Source organism: Mobula birostris, chromosome 9 (assembly GCF_030028105.1).
Source record: "Mobula birostris isolate sMobBir1 chromosome 9, sMobBir1.hap1, whole genome shotgun sequence".
In the NCBI taxonomy this organism is placed as follows: Eukaryota; Metazoa; Chordata; class Chondrichthyes; order Myliobatiformes; family Myliobatidae; genus Mobula; species Mobula birostris.
In genome coordinates, this window is record NC_092378.1 from 106,499,465 (window position 1) to 106,524,922 (window position 25,458).

General features: G+C 41.1%; 1 protein-coding gene across 1 annotated transcript in view; it reads left to right on the plus strand.

Annotated features, from left to right (window-relative positions):
* Positions 1 to 5,274, plus strand: part of gsg1l (gsg1-like) — a 262,421-nt gene extending 257,147 nt beyond the window's left edge. Inside the window, exon 5 of the mRNA XM_072268551.1 lies at positions 4,854 to 5,274. Coding sequence (XP_072124652.1) covers positions 4,854 to 5,154 — 301 coding nt within the window. The 3' untranslated portion in view covers positions 5,155 to 5,274. The remainder of the gene's footprint in view (positions 1 to 4,853) is intronic.
* Positions 5,275 to 25,458: the final 20,184 nt, after the last annotated feature.

Genomic DNA, 25,458 nt, shown 5'->3' on the forward strand with positions numbered 1-25,458 from the left:
GGGGTCGAAGCACTCGGCAGAGATGGTGCTCAGTGTGGGAGAGTTGGTCGGAGGCTCGGAGTTTTCGGATGGACTCTGAGTCGGACTGTGGTCGGATGCTTCCAGGATGCTGCATCGGCAAGTTTGCGGCGCTGGAGGTTCACCGTCTGCGTGAGATGATGGGACTTTCGAGAGACTTTGAGACTTTTTACCATGCCATGGTCTGTTCTTATCAAATTATGGTATTGCTTTGCACTGTTGTAACTATATGTTATAATTATGTGGTTTTTGTCAGTTTTTCAGTCGGTTAGTCATGTGTTTCTGTGATATCATTCTGGAGAAACATTGTATCATTTCTTAATGCATGCATTACTAAATGACAATAAAAGCGGACTGCGTGTCCTCATAAGCATAATCATAATAATCATTATTATTGGATATCATAATGCACCATCATCCAGGACATGCCCTCTTCTCATTACTACCATCAGGGAGGAGGTACAGGAGCCTGAAGACCCACACTCAATGTTTTAGGAGCAGCTTCTTCCCCTCTGCCATCAGATTTCTGAATGGTCCATGAACCCATGGGCACTATCTCACTAGTTTGCTCTTTTTTTGCAGTATTTCTCATGTAACCTACAGTAATTTTTTATATATTGCCCTATAGTGCTGCCACAAAACCACAATTTTCACAATGTGTTGTCTGATAGTAAACCTGATCCTGAATACAATTGCTGTGTATGTTGCAAATGTTAAACTTAAATATAAATATGAACGTCCTGTAAACTTACAATGCTGTAATGGAATAAAGTTGGGGCAGTCCTTGAAACACTGGAACTTCTTCTTTGAGAGTGTCTTGAAATGCTTCCTGAAGTCATCTCGTAGATGAAGTACACGTCAGTCCAAGGACCTCTGCAAAGCCTCAAGATACAGTGTGAAATTTGGCAAAGAATCAGTTGTCCTTGATGCAATATTTATTATATATTTCTATTTCTATACAACTTTGTGTTATGTGAAATGGATATTTTTAGCTAGAGGGAGCAACCTAATAGAGTTCCTTAATAATTTAGTAAGTTTGGTCTAATTTATTTCAGCAAAAGTGATATGCAATTTTTTAATTTAAAAAAAAACAACATATTTATACAAATAAACAATAAAGTCAGAATAGAAATTAAGTAGACTAACCATCATTAATATTTTGCACAAAATGCTGGAGGAACTCAGCAGGTCAGGCAGCATCTATGGATCTGAATAAAGAGTGGATGTTTTGGGCCGAGACCCTTCAGCAGGACTGGAAAAGAAGGGGCAAGATGCTAGAATAAAAAAGATTTGTGGGAGGGAGGACAAGCTAGAAGGTGATAGGTGAAGTCATTTGTGCATCTGCAGAAACTCCAGTTTTATTTCATTTGACAGTCAAGGATTTAAATTACAAATGAAATCAACAGTAAATTCTTAATCAACCATTATTGCCACGCTGCTCCCAGTCCTCTTCTGCACTCACTGTGATTGTTCTGCTATTTATTCAGAAATTTTGTGATGTGAATTCACTGCTGAAGAGTTAAAGAGCTCTCTGTGAACATTACGATGACTAATTCTTGTCATAATGATCAACTCTGTTGTGAGTAATTGTCCACAGGGATGGAGGGCAAATCGCAACTCTTCCCTCAAAACCTCAGAAGAGGCATAACAGGCCAGATGGAACCCTCTCCCACTGCAAATTTATATGACGCTGACAGAAACTGCAAGTCAGAATTGAACATTAGCACACATTTGATGCATGGAAAGCAACAAACATAAGAACAAAAGAAGGTTACAAGGTCTCTGCCAATCAGTATGATTATGACTGATTTGATTCTGGCCTCAGCACCCCCATAGCGTGATGCTGCCTCCACCACACTTTACAGCAGGGTGATGTAACCTGGCTGACGCGCAGCATTTGACTTATGCCATACCGCTTAGTGTTGAGGCCAAAAAGTTCAACTTTAGTCTCATCCAACCACAAGACCACATCTTTACAGTATCTTTTAAGTGATGCTTTACAAAGTCTTTACCAGCAAAGATTATGATTATGATTATGAGGACACGCAGTTCCCTTTTAAAGTCATTTAGTAATGCATGCATTAAGAAATGATAAAAATGCTTTTCCAGAATGATATCATGAAAACTCATGACAAACCGACTTAAAAACTAACAAAAACCACATAATTATAACATATAGTTACAACAGTGCAAAGCAATACCGTAAGTTGATAAGAACAGACCATGGCACAGAAAAAGTCTCAAAATCTCTTGAAAGTCCCATCATCTCACGCAGACGGTAAACCCCCAGCGCCGCCAACTTGCCGATGCAGTATCCTGGAAGCATCCCACCACAGTCCGACTCCGAGTCCATCCGAAAAACTCTGAGCCTCTGACCACCTATTCGACACTGAGCACCGAGCACCATCTCTGCCAAGCATTTCCACCCCAGCTTCGGCAACAGGCGATATGCAAAGCCGAGGATTTGGGGCCTTCGTCTCTAGAGATTCTCGAGCGCACAGTGGCAACGGCAGCAAAGCAGGCATTTCAGAAGTTACTCCAGGTGTTCCTCTGCGCTTCTCACGGCTGTCCTCCATCAAATCCGGATTGATGCACAGCCCCTAGTTACACATATCGATATTCATTCAAAACGGCCGCACGCGCTGCGTCCCACCGACATCTTCTCTTCCTTCCAGATATGCTTTTTTTTTCCAGGACTTCTTCTTTGCTATTCTTCCATAAATACCCTTTCTGTGCAAAGCTTTAGAGATTGTGGAGCCATGTATTTCATCTCCAATTACAGACACTGTCTTCTGCATTTCACTCGGTGCCTGCTGGTGTCACAGTAGCCTTTCTTACAACTGCCATTTTTCTCCGGTGCCTAGGTTTAGAGGGGCGTCCTGCCCGGGCAGTGCAGCCTTGGTTTCTTTTTTTTGCACTTTCTTACAATGGACTTCACTGAGCTCCAGGGTATGTTCAGTGCCTTTGAGATGGTCTTGAGCCCTTCCCCAGATTTGTACTTCTCTATTATCATTTCCCTGACTGATCTTGAATGTTTTTTTTGTTTTCAGTTTAGTTTGGTTGTTGAAAATCTACCAAACTATTGGATCTTATAGGGAGAGGGGGCATTTATTCAGATGATCTTCCAATTTCCTACACAAAACAAATTAAGTGAATTGGTAAGTTAATATGCAGTATTACACCTGAGGAAAGTTAGCATAGTAATTACAAATGAGATGAATACTTTTTCAGCCTCACAATTTTGTATTTTAATTTTTAGTAAATTGCTAACAGGTTTTGGAATTTTTCTTTTGATTTGACATGATGCACGGCATTTTGTAGATTAGCTCAAAATAAAATCCTACTTCAATATAATTTAAATTTAGAAAACGAGACAGTAAAATGTGAAAATAGTTGTGGGGCCTGAATACTTTTTCAAGGTACTATGTAAGGAAATTCAGTTTTATAGTACTGTAGAAGTATTGCTAGTGTTGTTCTAATTTGTTCTGTAGTTCACTTACATACACAATTTGTTACCTACTTAAACAGTAGTTTGTCTTTTTTACACATTTTTAACTATCTCCATGAAAGTTCGGCTAATTGAAACAGCCACTTAATTGGGCCTGAATGTACTGGTCCCAGTGAGTCCCAGTGAATTAGAATCCACTGTCAGGATGTGGTGTACAGTTGGTGGTGATATTGCCAAGCAACTACAGCTTTTACTCTTCCTGGTCACAGAGGTAGCAGTGGGTCCTGATGAAGGGTCTCAGCCCGAAATGTCAACTGTTTACTCTTTCTCATAAATGCTGCCTGACCTGCTGAGTTCCTCCAGCATTTTGTGTGCGAGGTTTGTGGAGGTACTGTTAGAACAGCCTAGGAGATCATTTCTAGCGCTTTTTTGTTGGTGGCACACAGCAGAGAATGGATATTTAGGGTGTTTGATAGGATGCCAATCAAAAACGTTGGATAATATTTACCGCCTTGAGGGTTATTGGAGCTGCACACAGCCAGGTAAATGGAGAGTGTTCCATCATGCTTCTGATTGGTACCCTAAAACTGATGGAAAGGTTTTGGAATGTCATGAGGTGGTGACTGGTGGTGGGGCCATCCGCCTCTGACTTGCTCGTGTGATCACATTATTTATGTGTCTGGGTTGTTGAACAGTAATCCCCAGTGGTTGTTGCTGGAGGATTCTACAATGGTATTGCCACAGAATATCAACAGGTTCTCTCTTGTTGGAGGTGGAGATTGCCCAACAGTTTTACTTTTGGCATGAATTTCATTGTCCTTGTTTGACCAGTGCTCGTCCTCCCTAAATCCATCCTTTGGAGACCTCAGCAAATTCTGTATGCTGCAATGATGTGGCTTCATAGTTTTCTAAACTATAGAAAGCAGAGGTCTGCTCATTTGACAGTTCAACTGTCCCTGAAACTAATCTCATGAATTTTTGCTGCACTTCTTCTATAGCAAGTATATCCTTTTCTTGGTAAGGATACCAAAATTGTACACGGTACCCAGTTGTGACCACTCCAAGGCCCTATCCTTACCCTTGCACTCAAATCCTTTAGCAACAGAAAGAGAACGATTGCTCCAGGTAAGGTTAAGCCCCTTTAATGTTAAAGCATGCCTCATTCTTGTGGTTAACTGCTACCTCAGCAGTCCAAGTGTTTTAAGGGAAAGGATAATTTTGCGGTGTTCCATTGGGAGAATGCAGGTTTCTGTGCTTATGCAGGTATAGAGTAAATTCAGGCAGTACCCTATCCTTCATTTGACAAAATTTCATCTTGTAGTAAATAAAAGCATAATGTGGCATAGAAGGCAATTTGGTTAATTTCCTGTGTCTCTCCTCTCCACAGTCTCGCATGGGGATCCTTCACCTGCTGCATGGCAGCCTCTGTCACCACGCTGAACTCCTACACAAAAACTGTCATCGAGTTCAGGCATAAGCGCAAGCTGTACGAGCAGAGCCTTAGGGAAGAGCAGATGTTCATCGACCGCGAGGCCATCAACTATTTCCGAGAAAGGTCACTCCAGTCAATTTCCAGCTCAGTCGAAGTCTTTGCGGATCCTGTCACAAATACGAGTAAATCACTGATGCCAGCGACGTCGATGGACTTGAGGGAGATCCCGGAGATACTGGGCGAGGACCAATGTTAAACTCTTATCTGATGCTGTGGCCTGGGAGACAATATGTTCACAGTAAACTCCCACATGTAGACTGAATAAGCATATAACAATTAGAATGCACTATCCCTTTTGTCAGTGTACATCAGCTGTTTTGATGTTTAAAATGATTTGATGAATGGGAAATAATAAGACAATATATTGATGTATAGAATGCTTACAATAACATTTTTATATTTTTAATAAGGCTATGTAATATATTATTCTAATGTGATATTATTTATTTTCAACCAAATGTATCAATATATGTTCCAAAACCTAATCATATGCTTTTAATGTACATCATTTCTTATATATCCTCAATAAACATTCGATCTTCTTTATTCTCTTAGTTCATTTGATGCCTAAATCCATTCTTGAGACTGATTTTATCTTCATTCTAATTTTAGATGCTAATGCACCAATAAGATGTTCATTTGTGAATGCTTTAATTCCAATTTCAAGTCAAGTCAAGTTTATTGTCATTTAGCTAGATACACGTATACCGTCAAACGAGACAACATTTCTCTGAACCAGGGTGTAAAGCACAGTAGTACCCATAGCACACATATAATACACATAACACACATATAATAACCAATAACATAGGAAAGTAAGAATAAAATCTACAGATGAATTACAGATTAATAAGTAAGGTGCACAAATTAAATATTATCAGGTACTGAACAGATGACACCTGGACTGTGAAGTAGCAGGGAGTTCAGAAGCCTAATGGGTTGAGGGAAGAAATTGTTTCCCATCCTGACCGTTCTTGTCTTTACGCTTCAGAGTCTCCTGATGGTAGAAGGTGAAAGGGGATGCTGGATGGATGGGTGGGACCCTTGATAATACTAAGGGCTCCCGATAAATGTCCCTGATGGATAATAGGGAGACACCTATGATTCTCACAGTCCTTTGTAGGGACTTCTGATTTGATGGAAATGCAGCTTGTCAGGATGCTCTCAATGATTTTCCTGTAAAATTCAGTTAAGATGTGGGGGGAGGGGGGCTTCACTTTCCTCAATCTCTTTAGGAATTGGAGTACTCGATCAGTTCTTATATTTGATTGTCAAATTGGTAAGTTAATTACTTCTGCCACACCTCTGTAAGGTTCCCCTGGAAAGTGAAGCTATCAACTAATCTTGGCGGACAACTATCTGCTGTCATGGAAGGAGGACGCTTAGCCACTGACAATCCACGTATGTATAGTATCCCTCTCCCTATATTTCATAATGTTACTGCTGCACTTCCTTTTTAATCAAGGAAGGGGGATTTGATGAGTGGTGAAATTATACTTGACTGTTATTACAAAATATGTGAAAGTGAATTGGCCAGAATTCATTTTACATCCAGCTCATTGCACACTGCACGTGCTTTACACTTGATTCATTTTTACCTCACAACGGTTTTAAATCCAGCCTGCTTAACCCCACCCCATGTTATATCTGGCCTACTTTAAAAACACCTCTTTTTATAGTTGACCTATTTAACAAATGCCCCATCTGACCTATTTTACACCTGTCCCATTTTACAACACCCAACCAATTTTACACCAGATCAGCTCTGCTTTTCCAGACAGTCTAATTTTAACCCTCACTATTTTACAACACCAGGCCCATTTTGTGCATCGTTCACTTTACACCTGACCAATTACATGCCAATCCTGTTTTATACAGATCCATTTTATACAAGCTGTTTTAACCTCACCTCATTTTTACACCTAGTCCCATTTTACACCCAATCCAATTTACTGGTTCCCATTCTGCTTCTTGGCCCATTTTACACATGGTTATACTATACTACATTCTGTGTTTTTCACCCATTCGTTCTCATTTTTTTCTGTGTGGGGAGAGGAATTTGGGAGTCGATATTCTTGTGGCATTTTTGTGTGGGTATCACTGTCCTTGTGTTTTTTTGTTAGTTTCTTTGTACGGGGAGAAGGGATTGGGAGGCTGATATTCTTTTTGCATTTTGAGTGGGGAGGAGAGGGTTTGGGGGTCGATGTTCTTGTTAGATTTTTGTTCATTTATTTGTGTGGGTATACGGGTATTTGGGGGCCAATGTTCTTGTTGCATTTTGTGCAAGGAAGTGGGGTTTGGGGCTGATGATAGTGTTGACTTTTTTTTCTTGGTTTTGTGGCTATCTGGAGAAGAAAAATCTCAGAGCTGTATACTCTGATGATAAATTTGAACTTTTAACTTGCTCCACAGATCCCAACTCATTTTACATCCAAATCGTTTTACACCTGCCCCATTAATGCCAAACCCATATGAACATTTTTTTAAGTCAAAAGTTACTAAATTAACACCAAAGGTTGGTTTTGCATATGAAAGTGTTAAGGAATGTATTTAGTCAGTGTTGACCCAGAGAAAGATTGCTACTAATACAATAGATGTAAGTATCCTTAACTCAGTTAAAAAAGTCACACAAATATCAGGTGCTGTTTAAGAAGCTGCATCAATGTAAACATGGAAGCATAGAAAATAGGTGCAGGAGAAGGCCATTCGGCCCTTCGAGCCTGCACCGCCATTTATTATGATCATGGCTGATCATCCAACTCAGAACCCCGCCCCAGCCTTCCCTCCATACCCCCTGATCCCCGTAGCCACAAGGGCCATATCTAACTCCCTCTTAAATATAGCCAATGAACTGGCCTCAACTGTTTCCTGTGGCAGAGAATTCCACAGATTCACCACTCTCTGTGTGAAGAAGTTTTTCCTAATCTCAGTCCTAAAAGGCTTCCCCTTTATCCTCAAACTGTGACCCCTTGTTCTGGACTTCCCCAACATCGGGAACAATCTTCCTGCATCTAGCCTGTCCAATCCCTTTAGGATCTTAGAGATCTTAAGTGCCCTTGACCATGATAGTGGGGCTGGAATTTCAATTTTAAATCTTTTTATTAATTATTATTGAAAATGAACAACAGAGTAAAATACATCAAAATAATCAAGATAACATATCCATATGTAGAACAAGAGTAAAATTATCAACCAGGCTGAACAGTAGATCAATAATAATCAAAAAACGAAGTATTAAAGCTTTTTTTTTTGGAAAAAAGGAAAGAAAGAAAAAAAACTCCTACTAACTAAAACAGAGAAAACCCCTAATAACGAAAAAAAGGGGGAAAAAAAACATTTGGAGCACAAACCTGGAGCTATGCGCCAGACAAGCTTCCATTAAAAAAAGACATCAAACCGCCAACCAAATCCATATACCCAAGCATCAGAAAAGGACCATCTTTATTAACTCAAGTCAAATGATAATAACGGGCAAAAGAACCCCACCTTTTCTCAAAGTCAAATTTAGGATCAAAATTTTTTCTAAACTAAGACATAACATCACCTGAGAGAACCATTGTATCATATATACAAGACTCTGACCTGTTAGACATTATTTTAAAAATGAACCCTTTAGTGAAAGGTTTCATTGGGAAAATTTATAATTTATTATTAAAACAGGATAATTATCCTTTACTTAAGATTAAGCAAGATTGGGAAAGAGAGCTTAATATGACCTTGATATCAGAGGATTGGTTGCGAAATTTGAAGCTGGTTAACTCTTCTTCGATTTGTGCCAGTCATTCTCTAATTCAATTTAGAATTGTACATTGTTATTATTTGACAAAGGAGAGATTATCTAAAATATTTCCTAATGTAAATAGTCAGTGTGATAGATGCAAAACAGAGATAGCTACATTGACACATATGTTTTGGTCGTGTTCTGTATTGAAACAATTTTGGAAATCTATTTTTTCTACAATTTCTAAAGCTTTAAAAATCAATTTACAACCTAATGAATTGACAGTTTTGGTTGGTATAATTCCTCAACATATTCATGGTATTTCTATATCTGACCAATACGTAATTGCATTTGTCACATTATTGGCTAGAAGGGCTATTTTATTAAAATAGAATTTCATTCTTAAAATAGTCCAAGAATATCACCTAAAACGATCCGATGCTGCACCTGAGCAATAAAATGCTTATTGCCCAATATCTTAGTGAACATAAAAACTACATAAAAAGATCATGTTAAATATAGTTATGAAGCTCTATAAATTTTGCCCTGTGGAAATCTTAGCTCCTATACACAGAGGATGTATCGATAATTTGATTTGTTTTGCTTAGCATCTTCGTAATATGACCAAATCTCAGAATCTTATGGCATGGATGGGGGAGCACTTATTTCACCGTGCTTAGGCTCACTCCATGAACAAGTTAATAAATTAGTCCCTTTGCATTGGTCTTTCTTTGCAGGCTTGAAAACTGTTTCACAAAATTATTACAGCACAACAGAAAGCCATTTGATCTATAGAAACTGCATTAACCTGCGTAAGAGGATTCCAGCTAGTGCCATTTCCTCGTCCCTCTCTCCAAGCCCTGCAAAACTAAATATTTTTTGTTTATTAATTTTCTTTTTGAAAGTACTTTTTGGATCTGCTTCCATGAAATGAAGCTCCCCACACTCACTGCATGAAAAGTATTCTCTTCAGTTACAAATCTCTGCCTCAGGTTACTGCAGCTCCTCCCTGACGAAGCAGTTTCCCATTGCGTGTTTGATCAAAAGTTTCAACGTTTTGAACACTTCTATTATATCTTCTCATAACCTCTATTCCAGAGAGAACAATCTATCTAGGCAACAGCAGTCCATCATCCTTCCTGCAGTTCCAATAAATCTATTCCGCATCCTTTCTGTGGCTTTGAGGTAATTTTTTTCAGTGTAATATACAGAAATGGACAAAATAATCAAAGCAAAATCTAAACCAAGATTTTAAGGGGTTTATAATAACACTCACGCTTTCATACTGTGCTTAACAAAGACACCATATGCCTTTTTTTTTTCAAATAGCTCTTTAAATTGTCCCGACACCTTGTGCAGGAACCCAGCTTACTCAGGTCCCCTGTTACCTATAACCATTTCACTCTTCAGTTCTTATTGAAAATAGTTTCTCATGCCTCAGAATTATGCTTTATTAGTTGTAAATCTGTCAGTTTTACCAGATTATGAACTGTCCCCTCTCCAAACATGCTGTGAGACTTTGATGTTATGTCCTGCAAAATCCTGTCCAGGTCATTCATGTGCAAAAGAACCATGGTGATAATATTGACACTGTAGAAATTGCTGCCAGGAGAAATCTGTGCTCTTCTTCTCTCACACTCATCGTGTAATGATGACTCAACTCCGTGGTACTCAACTTTGCAAATGTGTTTATTATGTGGCATTTCATCAAACTGTTTACAAGCTCATAATATATGTACAACTTCCTGCTATTTGTTAAAATCCTGCAAATGGTTAGTCAGTCATGTCTTCCCCTTTGCAAATCTATTGGTCTTATGTTCCTGTGAGGGACAAATAACCCTGGATAATTAGTTTTGATTTTAAGTTTGTAAAGTGCTGGGAGATTTGGTGGGTGGACGAAAGAGTGGAATTTTATTGGCATTTTAATTCTGTCACTCATTATTATAATGCTTCTGGGTTCAGTTGCAGTAGGTTTAATGTGTCTCACAATGTACAAATCCAGTGCCAGCATTTAAAGAGAAAGTTCAGAAATGGAAGTTGAAGGAGTTTACTGTCAAAAATAACTGGGAAATAACTAGAGGAGAAAAAATTGGAATTATGACTGGGAGAATCCAGAGCATGGCCATTAATGAGTCAGCAATTGGTAAATTGGAAGACTGTCAGCCAGTAATGGTTGGACTGATCAGAGATATTAGGCGATCAGAATCTATTGCAAGGAGGGATATGAGATTTAAATACAGTGGCGTTTAAATGCTTGCAACAGCTTGGCAATTAGTTAATGCTATATATTAATTAATGTCTTCTTCGGTTGTCCATCGAAATCCGATGACGACGCCCACTCCTTTAACGGTGAGATCTTTGATGACTATACAGTCCTATCCTGGACCCACAAGCTCTATTGCAGGTGGGACATGTAGATGTGGTAGTGGTGGCAACCATGGCTGCATTTCTCCTGGCTCTCTTCTGCTGTTTTCTGGTTGTGTAGCATTAATGTATAGTCTAATGAAATACAGACTGAGAAATGATGATGAAGTTGACTTTAAAGCAGTTAAGTATTATGGGGACTGCCTCAGTGAAAGCAGAAGTGAAAGGTTTGATGTCTAACTACAGGTAAAATAACACATTTGCCCACTGTCCAACCTGAGTAGACAGACTAGGGTGGGGAAAGGGACAGAGGTTTAATGAGAACCAAATATAATGGCTTTGATTTTAATTCACCCATGGCTTAAAGCTAACAACTTTGGTAGCAATATCTGTAATGTTGACAAAGCTACTGCGGAGCACTTGTTACCGTTGTCCGCACAGGGAGTGGCAGAGGGGTAAACTGGAGTGTTCCGGGAGACCTTTCCTATAAAAATGTCAATTCAAACAGATTTCAAAATTATGAAAGATAGTTGAGAGAATTCTGGATCTGAGTTTTAATCACTGTAAGATAAGGCAGCTTGCCAAAATGAATGGCAGTCTTTCCACTGATGGAGTAGCTAACACAGATAAAGCTTGTCATCTGCAAAGTTGTTAACCGTTGTATGTAGACATCAGTCAAGCAAATTCCTTTGAGTCATCAAATCACAAGATTTATGGCACAAAAGGAGGCTGATCAGCACCAGATGAAGACCTAATCCCAGTTGCACTGTCCACAGCCTCTGGCTACCGCATTTCAAATGGCGATCCAAACACTTTTGATGCAAAACACCGTCTACTGTGGTGGAAGTAAGAATCATAATTGCCTGAATATGAGCAGGACACCAAAACAAACCTTTGGTACACATTTTATAGGCAATCTTGACTGGAGAATCTGTCTGAAAGCTTTAGATCTCGAGCATGGGCTACCTGGGGCAGTCTGAGAGGCAGACGGCACAACACATCCTAAAGTTCAAAAGTTCGCAGAACATTTATTATCAAAGTACGTATATTTTATAGAACCTTTGGCCACACTACTGTAAACTGACTTCCTTCATGTCAGACTAATAATGATGTCAAGCCTCCTGTTGTAAAGCAGTCAATGTGGAGAACGGATAGTTGTAGCTGCTTGTGGTTGCCAATATAATCAGTGAGCATTTCAATATTGGCATGTTGCCTGCAGTACAATGAGTGGGCTCATTGGAACTCTTCCACCTACTTTTAGGGGCCAATCTATTTAATCAGCCTGACTTCAGCTCCTCAGGCCTCTGAAACTTCATTCTAGATGATTGCACACCGAAACACTCCAAAAGATTGAGTGGCTGCTCTTACGGGAACGTTAGTTATCCTGCTATATCTTAGAAGATAGATCTTTACAGGGGGCCTTCAAGCTTCTTGCGCTATATCTGAAATGGTCACATTACTCTTAAAAGCCATGATAAAATGATCTGCCACAAATAACCCGACCTTTTTCTCTCTCTCTTGATGGTGAGTGAGAGTCTGTTGGTATTCGAGTTTGTGGCGGGGTGGGAGAGGGCTCGGACAAGTGACCCGCCAGACGGTAACATCGAAACAGCAAGCTGTTGGTTTCCCCTCTCACAGTAGCAGGAGCGATATCTCTCTTGCTCCCTCACTTGTGTGTGAGAGGGAGGGCCTATCTGAGATGTCAAAGTGTTGGGATGGACAACAGTAGTTTCTGTTGGACTCTAGATCATGGGGGCATTGCTATTGCTTCCATGGTGGGTGGGGGGTGGTGATGTTTTTGCTGAAGCGAATGGAGGGAGGGGAGGAGGAGGGTTGATGATTTTGCTGCAGCTTGTGCATGAGAGAGAGAAGGGGGAGCTTTGGGGTTCTGACATTTTCTGTCATTCATTCCTTTGAGGTTCTTTCTTTGTTTTGAGGATGTTTGCGACGAGTAAGAATCTCAGGTTGTATACTGTATACTAGTGGTCACCAACCTTTTAAAGCCCAAGATCCCCTACCTCGACTTCAGTGAAAGGCAAGATCTACCTACTAAATCGTTTAGAGAAAAAACAGCTCAGATTGTACTTCCAATTTGAGGCCTTTTATTTGAGCGAATTGTATTTGAATTACACAAAATACTTTTGTCAAACTTTCAAATTAATACAAACAAGAAAACACTGTAACTAGCATATCAAACAGGCCATAGCTGTCTTTCTTTAAGAATATTACAATACTTCACACCTTTAATTCTAAGTTTCATTATTTAATTTTATTTCAACATGAAAAATAAATGAATAAAAATTGACTGTTGCACTCAGTATGATGACTGGGGCTGAATACTTTCTGCTAGTTCCCTGAAATTTGGCTCATAACTACAGACAGCCAGTCTGAGACAGTCTGTGAGGTGTAGGGTTGCCAACTATCCTGTATTCCCCCCGCTAAGGTAGAACGTTCCTATGAAACCTTCCGTGCCGAAATGCTTTATGCCGAAGAAGCAATTACCATTAATTTATATGGAAAAAAATTTTGAGCGTTCCTAGATCCAAAAAAAAACCTACCAAATCATACCAAATAACACATAAAACCTAAAATAACACCAATATATAGTAAAAGCAGGAATGATATGAAAAATACACAGCCTATATAAAGTAGAAATAATGAAAATTAAGCCAAAACCAATTGGTGGGGTAAAGAAAAGAAATCAGCACGTACGCCCATGTGCACACAGGTGCCCGTGCAAGGCTTCATGGTCTTGGTAGTCTTTTTCGAGTTAAACACAAATATGCCGGGATTTGACTGCTACTTTTGTCCGTTATTTGGGAGTGAGAAAGTTGGCAACCCTAGTGAGGTGCCTGTCAGTAAGACAGCTCCTGTACTTAGATTAAATAATTTTCATCCGTGAAAATGCAATTTCACATAGATATGTTGACCCGAAGTAGGCACTGACTTTTAGTGCTATAAAACCAACGCCACACCGCGCATTGCTCGGCCCCATCAGTAGTAATTGCCACCAGTTTATGAATGGGGATATCATTTTCATGGACGTATTTTTTTTAAACTCATTGTAAATATCCTCACCACTCGTTCTTTCCTTTAATTGCAAAAGAGTGAGTAAGTCCTCCTTTGTTGTAAAATCCTGGAAAGCCATTCTGACAAATAAAACAAGCTGGGCTGTTTGCATTACATCCAGGGATTCATCGAACTGTAGTGAAAAATATTCACATCCTCTGACAGTGACTCTACCCTCTGACGGTGCTTGTGTTTGGTGGCACAACATACATACACACTTGTCTTTCACCAAGGTAAATAGAAATTCCTTTTCCCATTCTGGATGGAAGTTGTATGTTTTCGCCCTCTTTCGTGGAGCCTCCGCTATGCTATCAGATATTACGAGCGATTGCCGATTGCGTCGCCTCTGATCTGAGTCGACATTTACGTGCCGGGCAGCACCTAATTAATTAGCTTGTTTATTTCAGCTTTTTTCCTTAAAAATGTGCTGTGTGCATCCCGACTACCGCTGCACCACTGCCTGCTTCGCAGCCCGGAGGTTGGAGACCACTGCCGTATATTGATGTTTGTGACAGTCAGTACTCTTATCCCTAATCTGATTGATCACTTTGATGCAGCACAGGCTACGCTGAAAATGCAGTGCGTGGCAGGAGAGCTACACACATGCGCACTGGGCAGAAAGGACGGAATTAAACCCCCGCAACCCGGAAACAATCTCTCCTTACAAACAGCTTTTTAGCGAAAATATTGCTATATTACTATTATCCTAATTAGTATCACTTATTTTTATAATGCTCACACTACAACAGTATTTGTGTATTTATTTTTGATTTTTCTTCGGAATCTACTGGAGAAGTCTGAAAGATCAACCGGTCGATCGCGATCGATGGGTTGGCGACCCCTACTGTATATATTCTCTGATATTAAATTGAACCATTGAAATATTGAACCTTTTCTTCTGCTTCTGAATGAAAATTTGGTGGGTAAGATGCTTTCCTACCTGAGCAAAACACAGATGTGATCTGGAGCAGTACTACGTTGGAGGTCAATCCCAGTCTGTGCGGCAAAGTGACATTGTGTAGCGCCCTCAAATCATACAGCTAACTCTTCAGTCAACTGTGTCCATACCAACCATAAGTATTCATTTACACACATCCTACATTAATCCTGTTTTATTCTCCTCACATCCCTATCACCTTTCCTCAGATTCAAGTACCCATCGACCACGAGCGGCCAATTATCCTACACCCTACAACATCTTGGGATTGGAAGGAAACTGGAAACACTGGAAGTCCAAAAGGCCACAGGCAGAATACGTAAACTCTGTGTTTGAGTTTTAGTTCCACTGACTTCAAGCTCTTGCTTGAAAATGAACCTCTTTAGATAAAGGAGAACTGTCTAATGAGAAATCTCTCCTGGCTTCAGGAATATTGCTGTTTTCTCCAGTGTGTAGTCACACTGCTCCCATGTAGGTAAACACACAATCAAGCACATAGTGGTACTGTAATGCAACTGTTAGGTCCAGACCTTGGGAGCAGCCTGTGTTGAATTTGCATATTTCCCCCCTTGACCGCACTGATTTCCTCTCATGCTCCGTGTTTCACTGTGCCCAAAAATGAGCAGGTTGGTGGGTTAATTTGCAACTGCCTCTGGTAGATGAGCAGAAGTGTATAGCAACTGATTGGAACATGAAGAGGATAAAATAGGTTACGGTATCATTAATGCAAAAATTGGTACAGACTTATAAGCCAAAGAAACTATTTCTATGCTGCAGCTCTCTTTGACTCATTGGCTCTATGACAAATTAGATGCGCTCCTCAAGTTCTGTTTGATGGCAACTCTAGGAATCTGTCATTCCTTTTTATAAATCCAAGAATAATTAGAAGAGCAATCTGCCAGGAACTACCTCAATACCCCAATACCTCTCACAGCAGTCTGCATCCTCACCATCGTTGACTTAAAAACAAGGTGAACTAGTGTGTCATTTTATAGTTTAAGAAAGTGCAACATTTCCTCAGACTTCAAGACCATGTAGCGTGCTTGAAAGGATTACTGCACAGATTTTTAGTGGCACTGAAGTAAGCAATCAATTCTAATCTTATCCAGGGATTAAGAAGGCAAGAGGAGCTACATACATTACTCCTGTGTCTATTATTGATGCACTCACATGAATGTTTTTTAAGACCTTGAGGGGGTGGCTCCTGTGAATAGCATTATGTAACAGAAGATGAAGATAGATAGTTAGATACTTCATTGATCCCAAAGGAAATTACAGTGTTAGAGTAGCATTACAAGTGCACAGATACACAAATATACAAATATTAGATGAGAAGTAAGAGAGAACAAAAATTTAAAAATAAGTTACCTCAAAAATATCTAACAGGAAGGAGGTCATCACTTCCCCAGTTATAGGTTGACTCATTATAGAATGTAATGACTGAGGTAAGAATGACCTTATATAGAGCACTTTGGAGCAATGCAGTTGTCTTAGTCTATAACTAAAACTGCCCCTGAAGACAGGAGGAAGGCCAGGAACCATTATCCCCAGGATTCACTGAGTTTTACTGATGGTTTCATAACACATACACACAGATACTCACTAACAATCTCACGTCCCTTACAGCTGGTCTCACAAAATCAAGACCATCATCACCAGACTAACATCATCCACTGGCTCAGTGGTCGGGAGGAGGGAGTGGTGGCTGATACTGTAGTGGTTGCAACAGAGACTCTGGCCAGTGGCAGTGCCAGGATTGAAACAACACGCACAAAATGCTGAATGATCTCCATGCATGGATTAAAAGAATCTATAAGATATTCATAGAAAAATTAGCTGAATGAAGAAATATTTTACTGGAAATAAAGAAAGAAGCTTACAACAAAAGAGGGGAGGTGACTTTGTCAACCAAAGAAACAAAGACAGAAAAGAGGATTGTAGATAGATAAGTTGCTATAAGTTATTTTCAGGAAAGTCAGGGATTAAGTAAGGTCTGCATTGGTCCCTAGGGTGATGAAAGCAGAGAAACAAAATATGAAGGGTCATTTATATCTGTTTATATTAATAAAGGGTGATACTAAGTTGCTATTTGTATCAGCGAGAGGTGCCAGGAATATTGAATCTATTGTACAATTATTGGAACATTTGACTGGGAGAGGGCAGCAAGGGAAAGGGACATTTTTACACCACTTGCTTCTTGCAAAACAGAAGAGGTTGAGGAATGCCAGCAGATTGAGGCAGTGTAATGTACAGTAGCTATGTGTTTCCTGTCGATCTCAGCACCTTTCACTCTTTCACACATTCATATACTGGGGAATGGCAATAAGTCAAACTAACTGACAAAGTACTTAATCAAATAAAGGAACTTAAAGAGAATTAAGAGGGGATTCTTCGGTGTGCTTATTCACAAAGAGGCAGGCAAATTCAACATGTGTTGCAATGTCACCTTCAATCCTGGCACGAGCAAGAGAAAATCTGCTGATGCTGGAAACCAAAGCAACACACACAAAATGCTGGAGGGTCTCAGCCAACCAGGCAGCATCTGTAGAACGGAGACCGGTCTCGGCCCGAAACGTTGACTGTTTACTCTTTTCCATAGCTGCTGCCTGGCCTGCTGAGATCCTCCAGCATTTTGTGCGTGTTGTTTCAATCCTGGCACTGCCACTGGCCAGAGTCTCTGTTGCAACCACTACAGTATCAGCCACCACTCCCTCCTCCCGACCACTGAGCCAGTGGATGATGTTAGTCTGGTGATGATGGTCTTGATTTTGTGAGACCAGCTGTAAGGGGCGTGAGATTGTTAGTGAGCATCTGTGGGTATGTGTTATGGAACCGTTTGTAAGGGGTGAGATTGTTCTGTGTGTATGTGTGTATGTGTGTGTGTGTGTGTGTGTGCGCGCGCGCACATCTGTACGTGTACGTTTTACAAGTACGTTGTCATGTACTATGTCTGTGTATTACAGCCAGTCTCCAATCATACAGTCATGGAGTCATAGGAGAGTACAATGCAGAAACAGTCCTTCGGCCCATCTAGTCCATGCTGAACCATTTAAACTGCTTACTCCCATCGACCTGCAGCAGGACCATAGCCCTACCATCCATGTATCTATCCAACTTCTCTTAAACTTTGAAATCGAGCTTGCATACATCACTTGCACTGGCAGCTCATCCCACACTCTATGACCTTCCGAGCGAAGTTGTTTCCCTCATGTTCCCCTTAAACTTGGGGATCATCTTGGAGCTCCTTCCCAGTAGACCTCCATCAATACAGCCCCTGTGGTAGTTGATGCACGAAAACCACTCCACACTAAAGGAATTCACACACAGACATCTTCCAATCCTCCGAGTGCTGGAAGCAAGTCCTGAGGGAAGAAGGTGTGTTTAAACGATGTACCTGCTGTAATAAAGAGCTTCAGGTCCCAGTGTACAATGCAGATGTTTCACCTGGAACTGGAAGTGATGTTGGTAAGCACTCAGACACACCCACGCTGTTGGCGGGCTGAAGGTCTCAAGCAAAATGTAGTCGAGCTGAAGTTGTTCTGTAAATAAAATATTTCTAGAGTTTTTACCCATGCAAGTTTGTCTTTGTTAAAGAACAAACATAACGTGGAGTCAGAAGTCGGTGTGAGAGCTAAATATGAAGAGTAACTGAACTCTGCGAGTGACTTAGAAAGAGATGTTGGGTTCCAACAGACAGAAGTTGCCAGCAGGACAGCATGCTGTCTCAAAGTTCACTAAGAGATTCAGGTGAGAAAGCCCAAAAAATTCTGTTATGGATAGCCTAACTCCACCCACACTTATGGAGTTTACCAGCAATCTAGCTGATAACTGGAGATGCTTCAAACAGTGATGTAATATATACTTAGATGTGAGCGGAGCTGGAGGAATGGAGGAAAAATTGAAATGATCTATCTTTCTACATGTTATTGGCAAAGGTGCTTTGGACATCTACAACAATATTCAAATTAATGAGACATTCTTGACGTTGAACACTGTGATGATAGCATTTGAGGAGTATCTTGTCCCAAGTAAAAACATCACATTTAAAAGACATAAATTGTTTTCCCATAAACAGAAACTAGGTGTTAGCTTTGACCAATACTAAGCTGAGCTTCACACACTGACTAAGTCCTGTGAGTTTGGAGATTTGAGAGACTCATTAGTTAAAGCACATTAGTGTGCTGAGCCCTCTTCTGTACTCCCTTTTCACCTATAACTGCATTCCTGTACATGGTTCTAACTCCATAATCAAGTTTGCAGATGACACCACAATGGTTGGTCTGATCAGAGGGGATGACGAGACAGCCTACAGGAACGAGGTCCAGCACCTGGCTGCGTGGTGTGCCGACAACAGTCTGGCCCTTAACACCCAAAAGACCAAGGAGATCATTGTGGACCTCAGGCATGCCAGGAGTCACACTCACGTCCCCATCTGCATCAACGGAACTGTAGTAGAGTGTGTATCAAGCTTCAAATTCCTTGGTATCCACATTTCCGAGGATCTCACCTGGTCCCTGGACTCCTCCATCCTGATCAAAAAGGCGCAACAGCGCCTTTATTTCCTGTGGAGCATGAAGAAAGCTCACCTCTGTCCCAGGATACTGATGGATTTTTACCGCTGTACCATTGAGAGCATACTCACCAACTGCGTCTCAGTGTGGTATGGCAATTGTTCTGTATCGGACCTCAGAGCACTCCAGCATGTGGTGAAAACTGCCCAGCGGATTATCGGCAACCAATTGCCCACCATTGAGAACATCTACCATAAACGCTGCCTGGTCAGGGAGAAAAGCATTATCAAGGATGCATCTCACCCTAACCATGGACTTTTTACTCTCCTCCCATCCGGTAGGCGCTACAGGAGCCTCCGCTCCCGCACCAGAAGACACAGGAAGAGCTTCTTCCCTGAGGCTGTGACACTGCTGAACCTCTCATCACAGCGCTAAGCAGTATTGCATCCTCATTGTACTGTCTCAGTACTTTTATATGTGTGGGCTGTAGCACTTTTTTTATTTGCAGTTATTTTGCAAATAACACTATTCTTTGCATTTCTGGTCAGATGCTAATTGCATTTCATTGGCTTTGTACCTGTACTTGGCACAATGACAATAAAGTTGAATCTAATCTAATCTAATCTAAAGACAGTGTAGTCTGCAGAATCCCAGATAACGCTCTCAGAGTAAGTCTGCTCTGTGAAACAGACTGAACACCAGAAAAGGCTGTGAATATGTGTGGGACAGTGGAGACCACACAAGCACAAGCTAAAGAGCTGCACAGGACAGGAACAACAATGCACGTGGTGAAAACAAGGGCAGAGCACAAGGTGCTTCCCAAAGCCACAGTAGAACAAAGAGGTAGGATTGAACAGTAAATGCAGCAAATGTGGGGGTAGGCACATTCCAAAGGGATGTCCTGCTTATGGAAATTCCTGTAATAATTGTGGGAAGAAGAATTGTTTTGCAAAGAGTTGTAAAACTGGGGCTACCAAAGGGAAGGTGCACACTGTTGAGGAGGAAATTGAGGAAGTTTTTGTAGATTCTCTACAGATTGCTGGTGCTGGTAACACAGAATGGATCATTCCAGTGACTGCCAATGATGCTAGTACTGAACAGAGTGATCATGATGAAGAAGTCCCCAGACTTGCTTCCACATCATGCAGCTTTGGGTTAAAATCTGTCTCTCATTATCTCCACAATCCTCTCCAAAGTTGAAGAGAAAAAATAAAAAGGTAGATGGGGAGACCACACAGACCCAAAGGTCAGAGCAACAGAAAAAGTTCAACACAAACCAACAGGAGGAGTTGCTATTTATGATACTCACGCAACAGAAGGAGCATTGTAAATTGATACTGCGTCAGATTCATGGATCATATGGATGTAGTTCAGGGCTTCACTATGAGGCACATGGTCACTCAGCAAGAATAAGAACAGAGACAAACAGATGGGATCTTGGCAGAAGGATGTAAAAGAAACGAGCACGCAGATCGGAGTTCTCAAAAGGACACTAGTGTTAAGGCAGCAAGTGAAAACATGACATCTGTGGAAGTGAACAGAAGTCCAAAGGGATCACGAAGCCACCACAGAGACAGATTGAGAGCAGCTGAGTGAATAAGGGACCGTATTTGCTTATTACAATCCATGCAATCTTTCATTTTCCTTTATGCAATGTGGGTGGTTCACCTGGAACTGAAAGTGACATAGGTAAACACACAGACACACACATGCTCTTGGTGGGCTGAAATCCCAAGTAAAATGTGGTCAAGCTGAAGCCATTCTGTACAATGGTTCTAGCATTTTTATCCACTCAAATTACATAAGGAATGAGAAATAGATTAGGAGTAGGCCATCTGGCCCGTCGAACCTGCTCCGCAATTCAATAAGATCATGCGTGATCTGGCCATGGACCCACCTCCACCTACCAGCATTTTCCCCATAACCCTTAATTCCTCCACTATGCAAAAATCTATCAAACCTTGTCTTAAATGTACGCACTGAGGTAGCCTCCACTGCTTCATTGGGCAGAGAATTCTCCACAGATTCACCACTCTCTGGGAAAAGCAGTTCCTCCTCATCTTTGTCCTAAATCTACTTCTCCAAATCTTGAGACTATGTCCCCTAGTTCTAGTCTCATCTACCAATGGAAACAACTTTCCAACCTCTATCTTATCTATCCCTTTCATAATTTTATATGTTTCTATAAGATCTCCTCTCATTCTTCTGAATTCCAGTGAGTACAGTCCCAGGTGACTCAGTCTCTCCTCATAGTCTAACTTCCTCATCTCTGGAATCAACCAGTGAACCTCCTCTGCACCACCTCTAAAGCCAGTATATCCTTTCTCAAATAAGCAGACCAGAACTGCATGCAGTACTCCAGATGTGGCCTCACCAGTACCCCGTACAGTTGTAGCATAACCTCCCTGCTCTTAAATTCAATCCCTCTAGCAATGAAGGCCAACATTCTATTTGCCTTCTTGATAGCCTGCTGTCCTGCAAAGTTTGTCTTTGTTAAAGAACAAACATAACACCTGTTGCAATTGAATGTGTGAGTTGTACTATATACAATCAGCAGATGAGAGTGATGGACTGGCAGTAAGCTGGAGAATGTGGGTAAGGCATTTGAATGTGCTGAAGGCGCATTCTGAATAGTGGTTGCTGATAGATGAGAGGCAGGTGTGTAATATGTGGAGAAATGAGGGAATGTTGGGATGCAGCTGTTGGGAGATGGGATCCATCTAAGGCTCAAAGCACAAGTAGAAGGCTAATAAACATTTGCTGAATGAACGCAGGTCTTTGCTGCTCTATTCCTGAAAATCCCTAACTTTGGCACGTCCTCCTTCCCGCTGTTTTGTAACTATTTAGAGCCTTGCCTGTGCTTCCCTACATAGAGAATACCTCCAAAGCATCAGCTCTTCAATCAGACTGTGGCCTGAAATTAGAATGTCACAGCTTGAGTTCAGCTTCCCGCAACCGTGTAATGATAAGCAGTGTGCTTACAGGCTGTGAGCATCTTGCTTTTGATAGGCAGAGCCAAGATTCCTTTCAGTATTGGTTGGCAGCTGCTGAGGTGTTTTGAAACCACCATATAAATCCAGGGTGCCAGTACACTTTGAACATTAAATGTTAGTGGGAAGTGAGCAGGACTTTAGGTAGAATATCCAGCATAGGGAGTGACCAGTGGGAAGGCTACCAGCAGAGTAATGGTGATATTCGGGAGTGGAAATAGTGATAGTCAGTGTAAGTGACGGGATTGTTAGAAGGCGGGAGGAGAAGATGGCGGCATGACGCAGCGCGCGCAGCCTCTCCGGTGAAGTGATATCGTATTTGTTAAATAGGGTACCTTGCACAATTCTGATTTGATGGAGACAGCCGTGAGAAGCACAGAGGAAAGTCTGGAGAAACCTCTGAAATGCTCAGTTCACTGCTGCTGCTATTGTGCAATCAAGAATCTCCGGAGGGAAGGCCCCAAAATCCTCAGCTTTGCCTGCTGCTGGCGGCCAGGGCTGGGGTCGAAGCGTTCGGCAGAGATGGTGCTCGGTGCTCGGTTTCGGAGGGCTGGTCAGAGGCTCGAAGTTTTCGGACGACTCAAGAGTCGGACTGTGGTCGGGCATGGCAGGGAGAGTTTTCTTTCTTCTCCCATCTGCGTGAGATGTGGGACTTTCGAGAGACTTTGAACTTTTTTTACCGTGCTCACGGCCTGTTCTTCATCAAGTTATGGTATTGTTTGCACTGTTGTAACTATATGTTATAATTATGTGGTTTTTATCAGTTTTTCAGTCTTGGTCTGTCCTGTGTTTCTGTGATATCACACCAGAGGAATATTGTATCATTTCTTAATGCATGCAGAACTAAATGACAATAAAAGAGGACTGCGTGTCCTCATAATCTAATCTAAAGTGTTGATGATTGGGAACGGGGTTGGATGGATGAAAGCCAGTGGGCATTTAGGTGGTTGGGTAATTGAGCAGTTTATTGGTGATCAGGGAAGGTTGTAGACCATCAGGGAGAGTCAAAATGATTAAATAAGATATGATAATGGGGAGGAAAGAGAGGTATTGGGAAGAGGGTGATTTCTGGGGACATTGCTTTGGGTAAGGGATGGATCTAATTAGGAAGGATGGTCATTTTCCAGGAAGGTTTGTAGGTGATCAGGGAGGGACGGAGAGCAAAGAAAAATTAGGGAGGGTTTATGGTGATTGAGGTGTGTTTGGGGTAACTGGAGATGGAATGGCAATGATAAAGGGAACAAAAGTAATTGGAGAGAGTTTGAGTGATAAGGAAAGGGATGATCGGAGTACATTTTTAGAGAAAGGAGGCTTTTGGAAAGGTTTGGGATTGATAGGAATGAGAGGTCCCAAGGAACCAGAGAAGATCCAGAGGGTGGTGGAAATCTGAACTGATTGACTGGAAATGATGATTGAAGTGTGGAAACTGTGGAAACAACTTGAAGCTCACAGGACCAAAAAAGTTGAAGCAGAAAGTAACAATTTAGAACCCCTGCTTGCTGTGTTATTGAATAAAACTGTGGCTGATATTCCATTTTAATCTCATTTTATTTGACACACATTTTTTTAATCCCTAAAAACCCATTGATCCCTGCCCTCGAATATACTTTATGAACTGATCCTCCACAGCCCCTTGGTCAAGGGTTCCAATCATTCACCACCTTCTAGACTCTCAGCCATGTCTTTAGTAGATGACACCATGTAAGATGATGGCCACTAGTCCTAGGTACCCCAGCTCAGGAAAATATCATCTCTGCATCTGCCCTATCCTTGAAAACATCTGAAATGAAAAAAGAAACCTCTGGAAACATTTAATGTGTCGGACAGCATCAATGGAAAGAAAATGGTTAATGTTTCAGGTCCAGGATCCTTGCTCAGAATTGGTAAAGAGGGAAAAATAGTTTCAGGTGGGAAAAAAACAGAATATCTCTGATAGAATGAGATCCAATGTAGCAGTTACGATTAGATTCATGTGTAAGGTGTTGCTAATGGTAAGGCTGTGGGACATGCCAAGCAGACTAGATTATAGAAAATAGGGAAAAACTGAGCTATAAAGATGACAGACAGAAATAACCAGTTCTGATATGGACACAGACACCGAATGGCAGGCAAACTGAAGCTCAGTGTCACTTCTGCAGCCTGAACACAGAATGTGATCACCGAATCTGTGTTTGGCTTTGCCAGCGGAGAGGAGGTCTCATTGTGATTAGAAGAAGAGCAAGTAAATAATTTCTCTCTCTGGAAAGGCTACTAAAGAATTCCATATGAGATCATCTCCAATTCTTCTAAACAAAGAATACAAGCACCTGTGAAAGAGTTTGTAGATTACATACTAGTCTCATCAGCCACTTCAGAATCTATGCAACTCATCCTCGTTTCTGAGGCACTGACCAAAGAAGAAGAACTCCAAGGCCTGGATAACTTCTAGGTTTTTATGGATAAGCAGCAAAAAAAAAATGATTGCAATACCTGAGTGCCAGGAACTGATTACTTTCAACAACTGAGTGCTACTCGATTCTGCTAGATGTGGATTTCTATCCTGCATCATTAACATCTTAAGAGCCTAAACTCACCTAGATCAACCATAAAAAGTCTATTACTATTAAAGAAGTCTAAAGGACAGACCCATGTCAAGGTGCAAGACAAGCATGAGGTGGAATGCTTGTATTTATCCAGATGTACCCACTTTTTGTCACAGTCAAGAAACTCAGCAACAGCAGAGAGAGAAGTCAGCTTAATCAGCAGGCCATTGACTAACGTAAGCATTGGCACAACATGACCATACTGTGCACCAACTAAAGAGTAAATTTCTGTGTCTCATCTAAGTTTTTGCAACAGCACTCCACCCCCCTCATCACAGGCATGATCGCAACTGTTTTGAAGGGTAACAAGCATATGGAAACAGCTC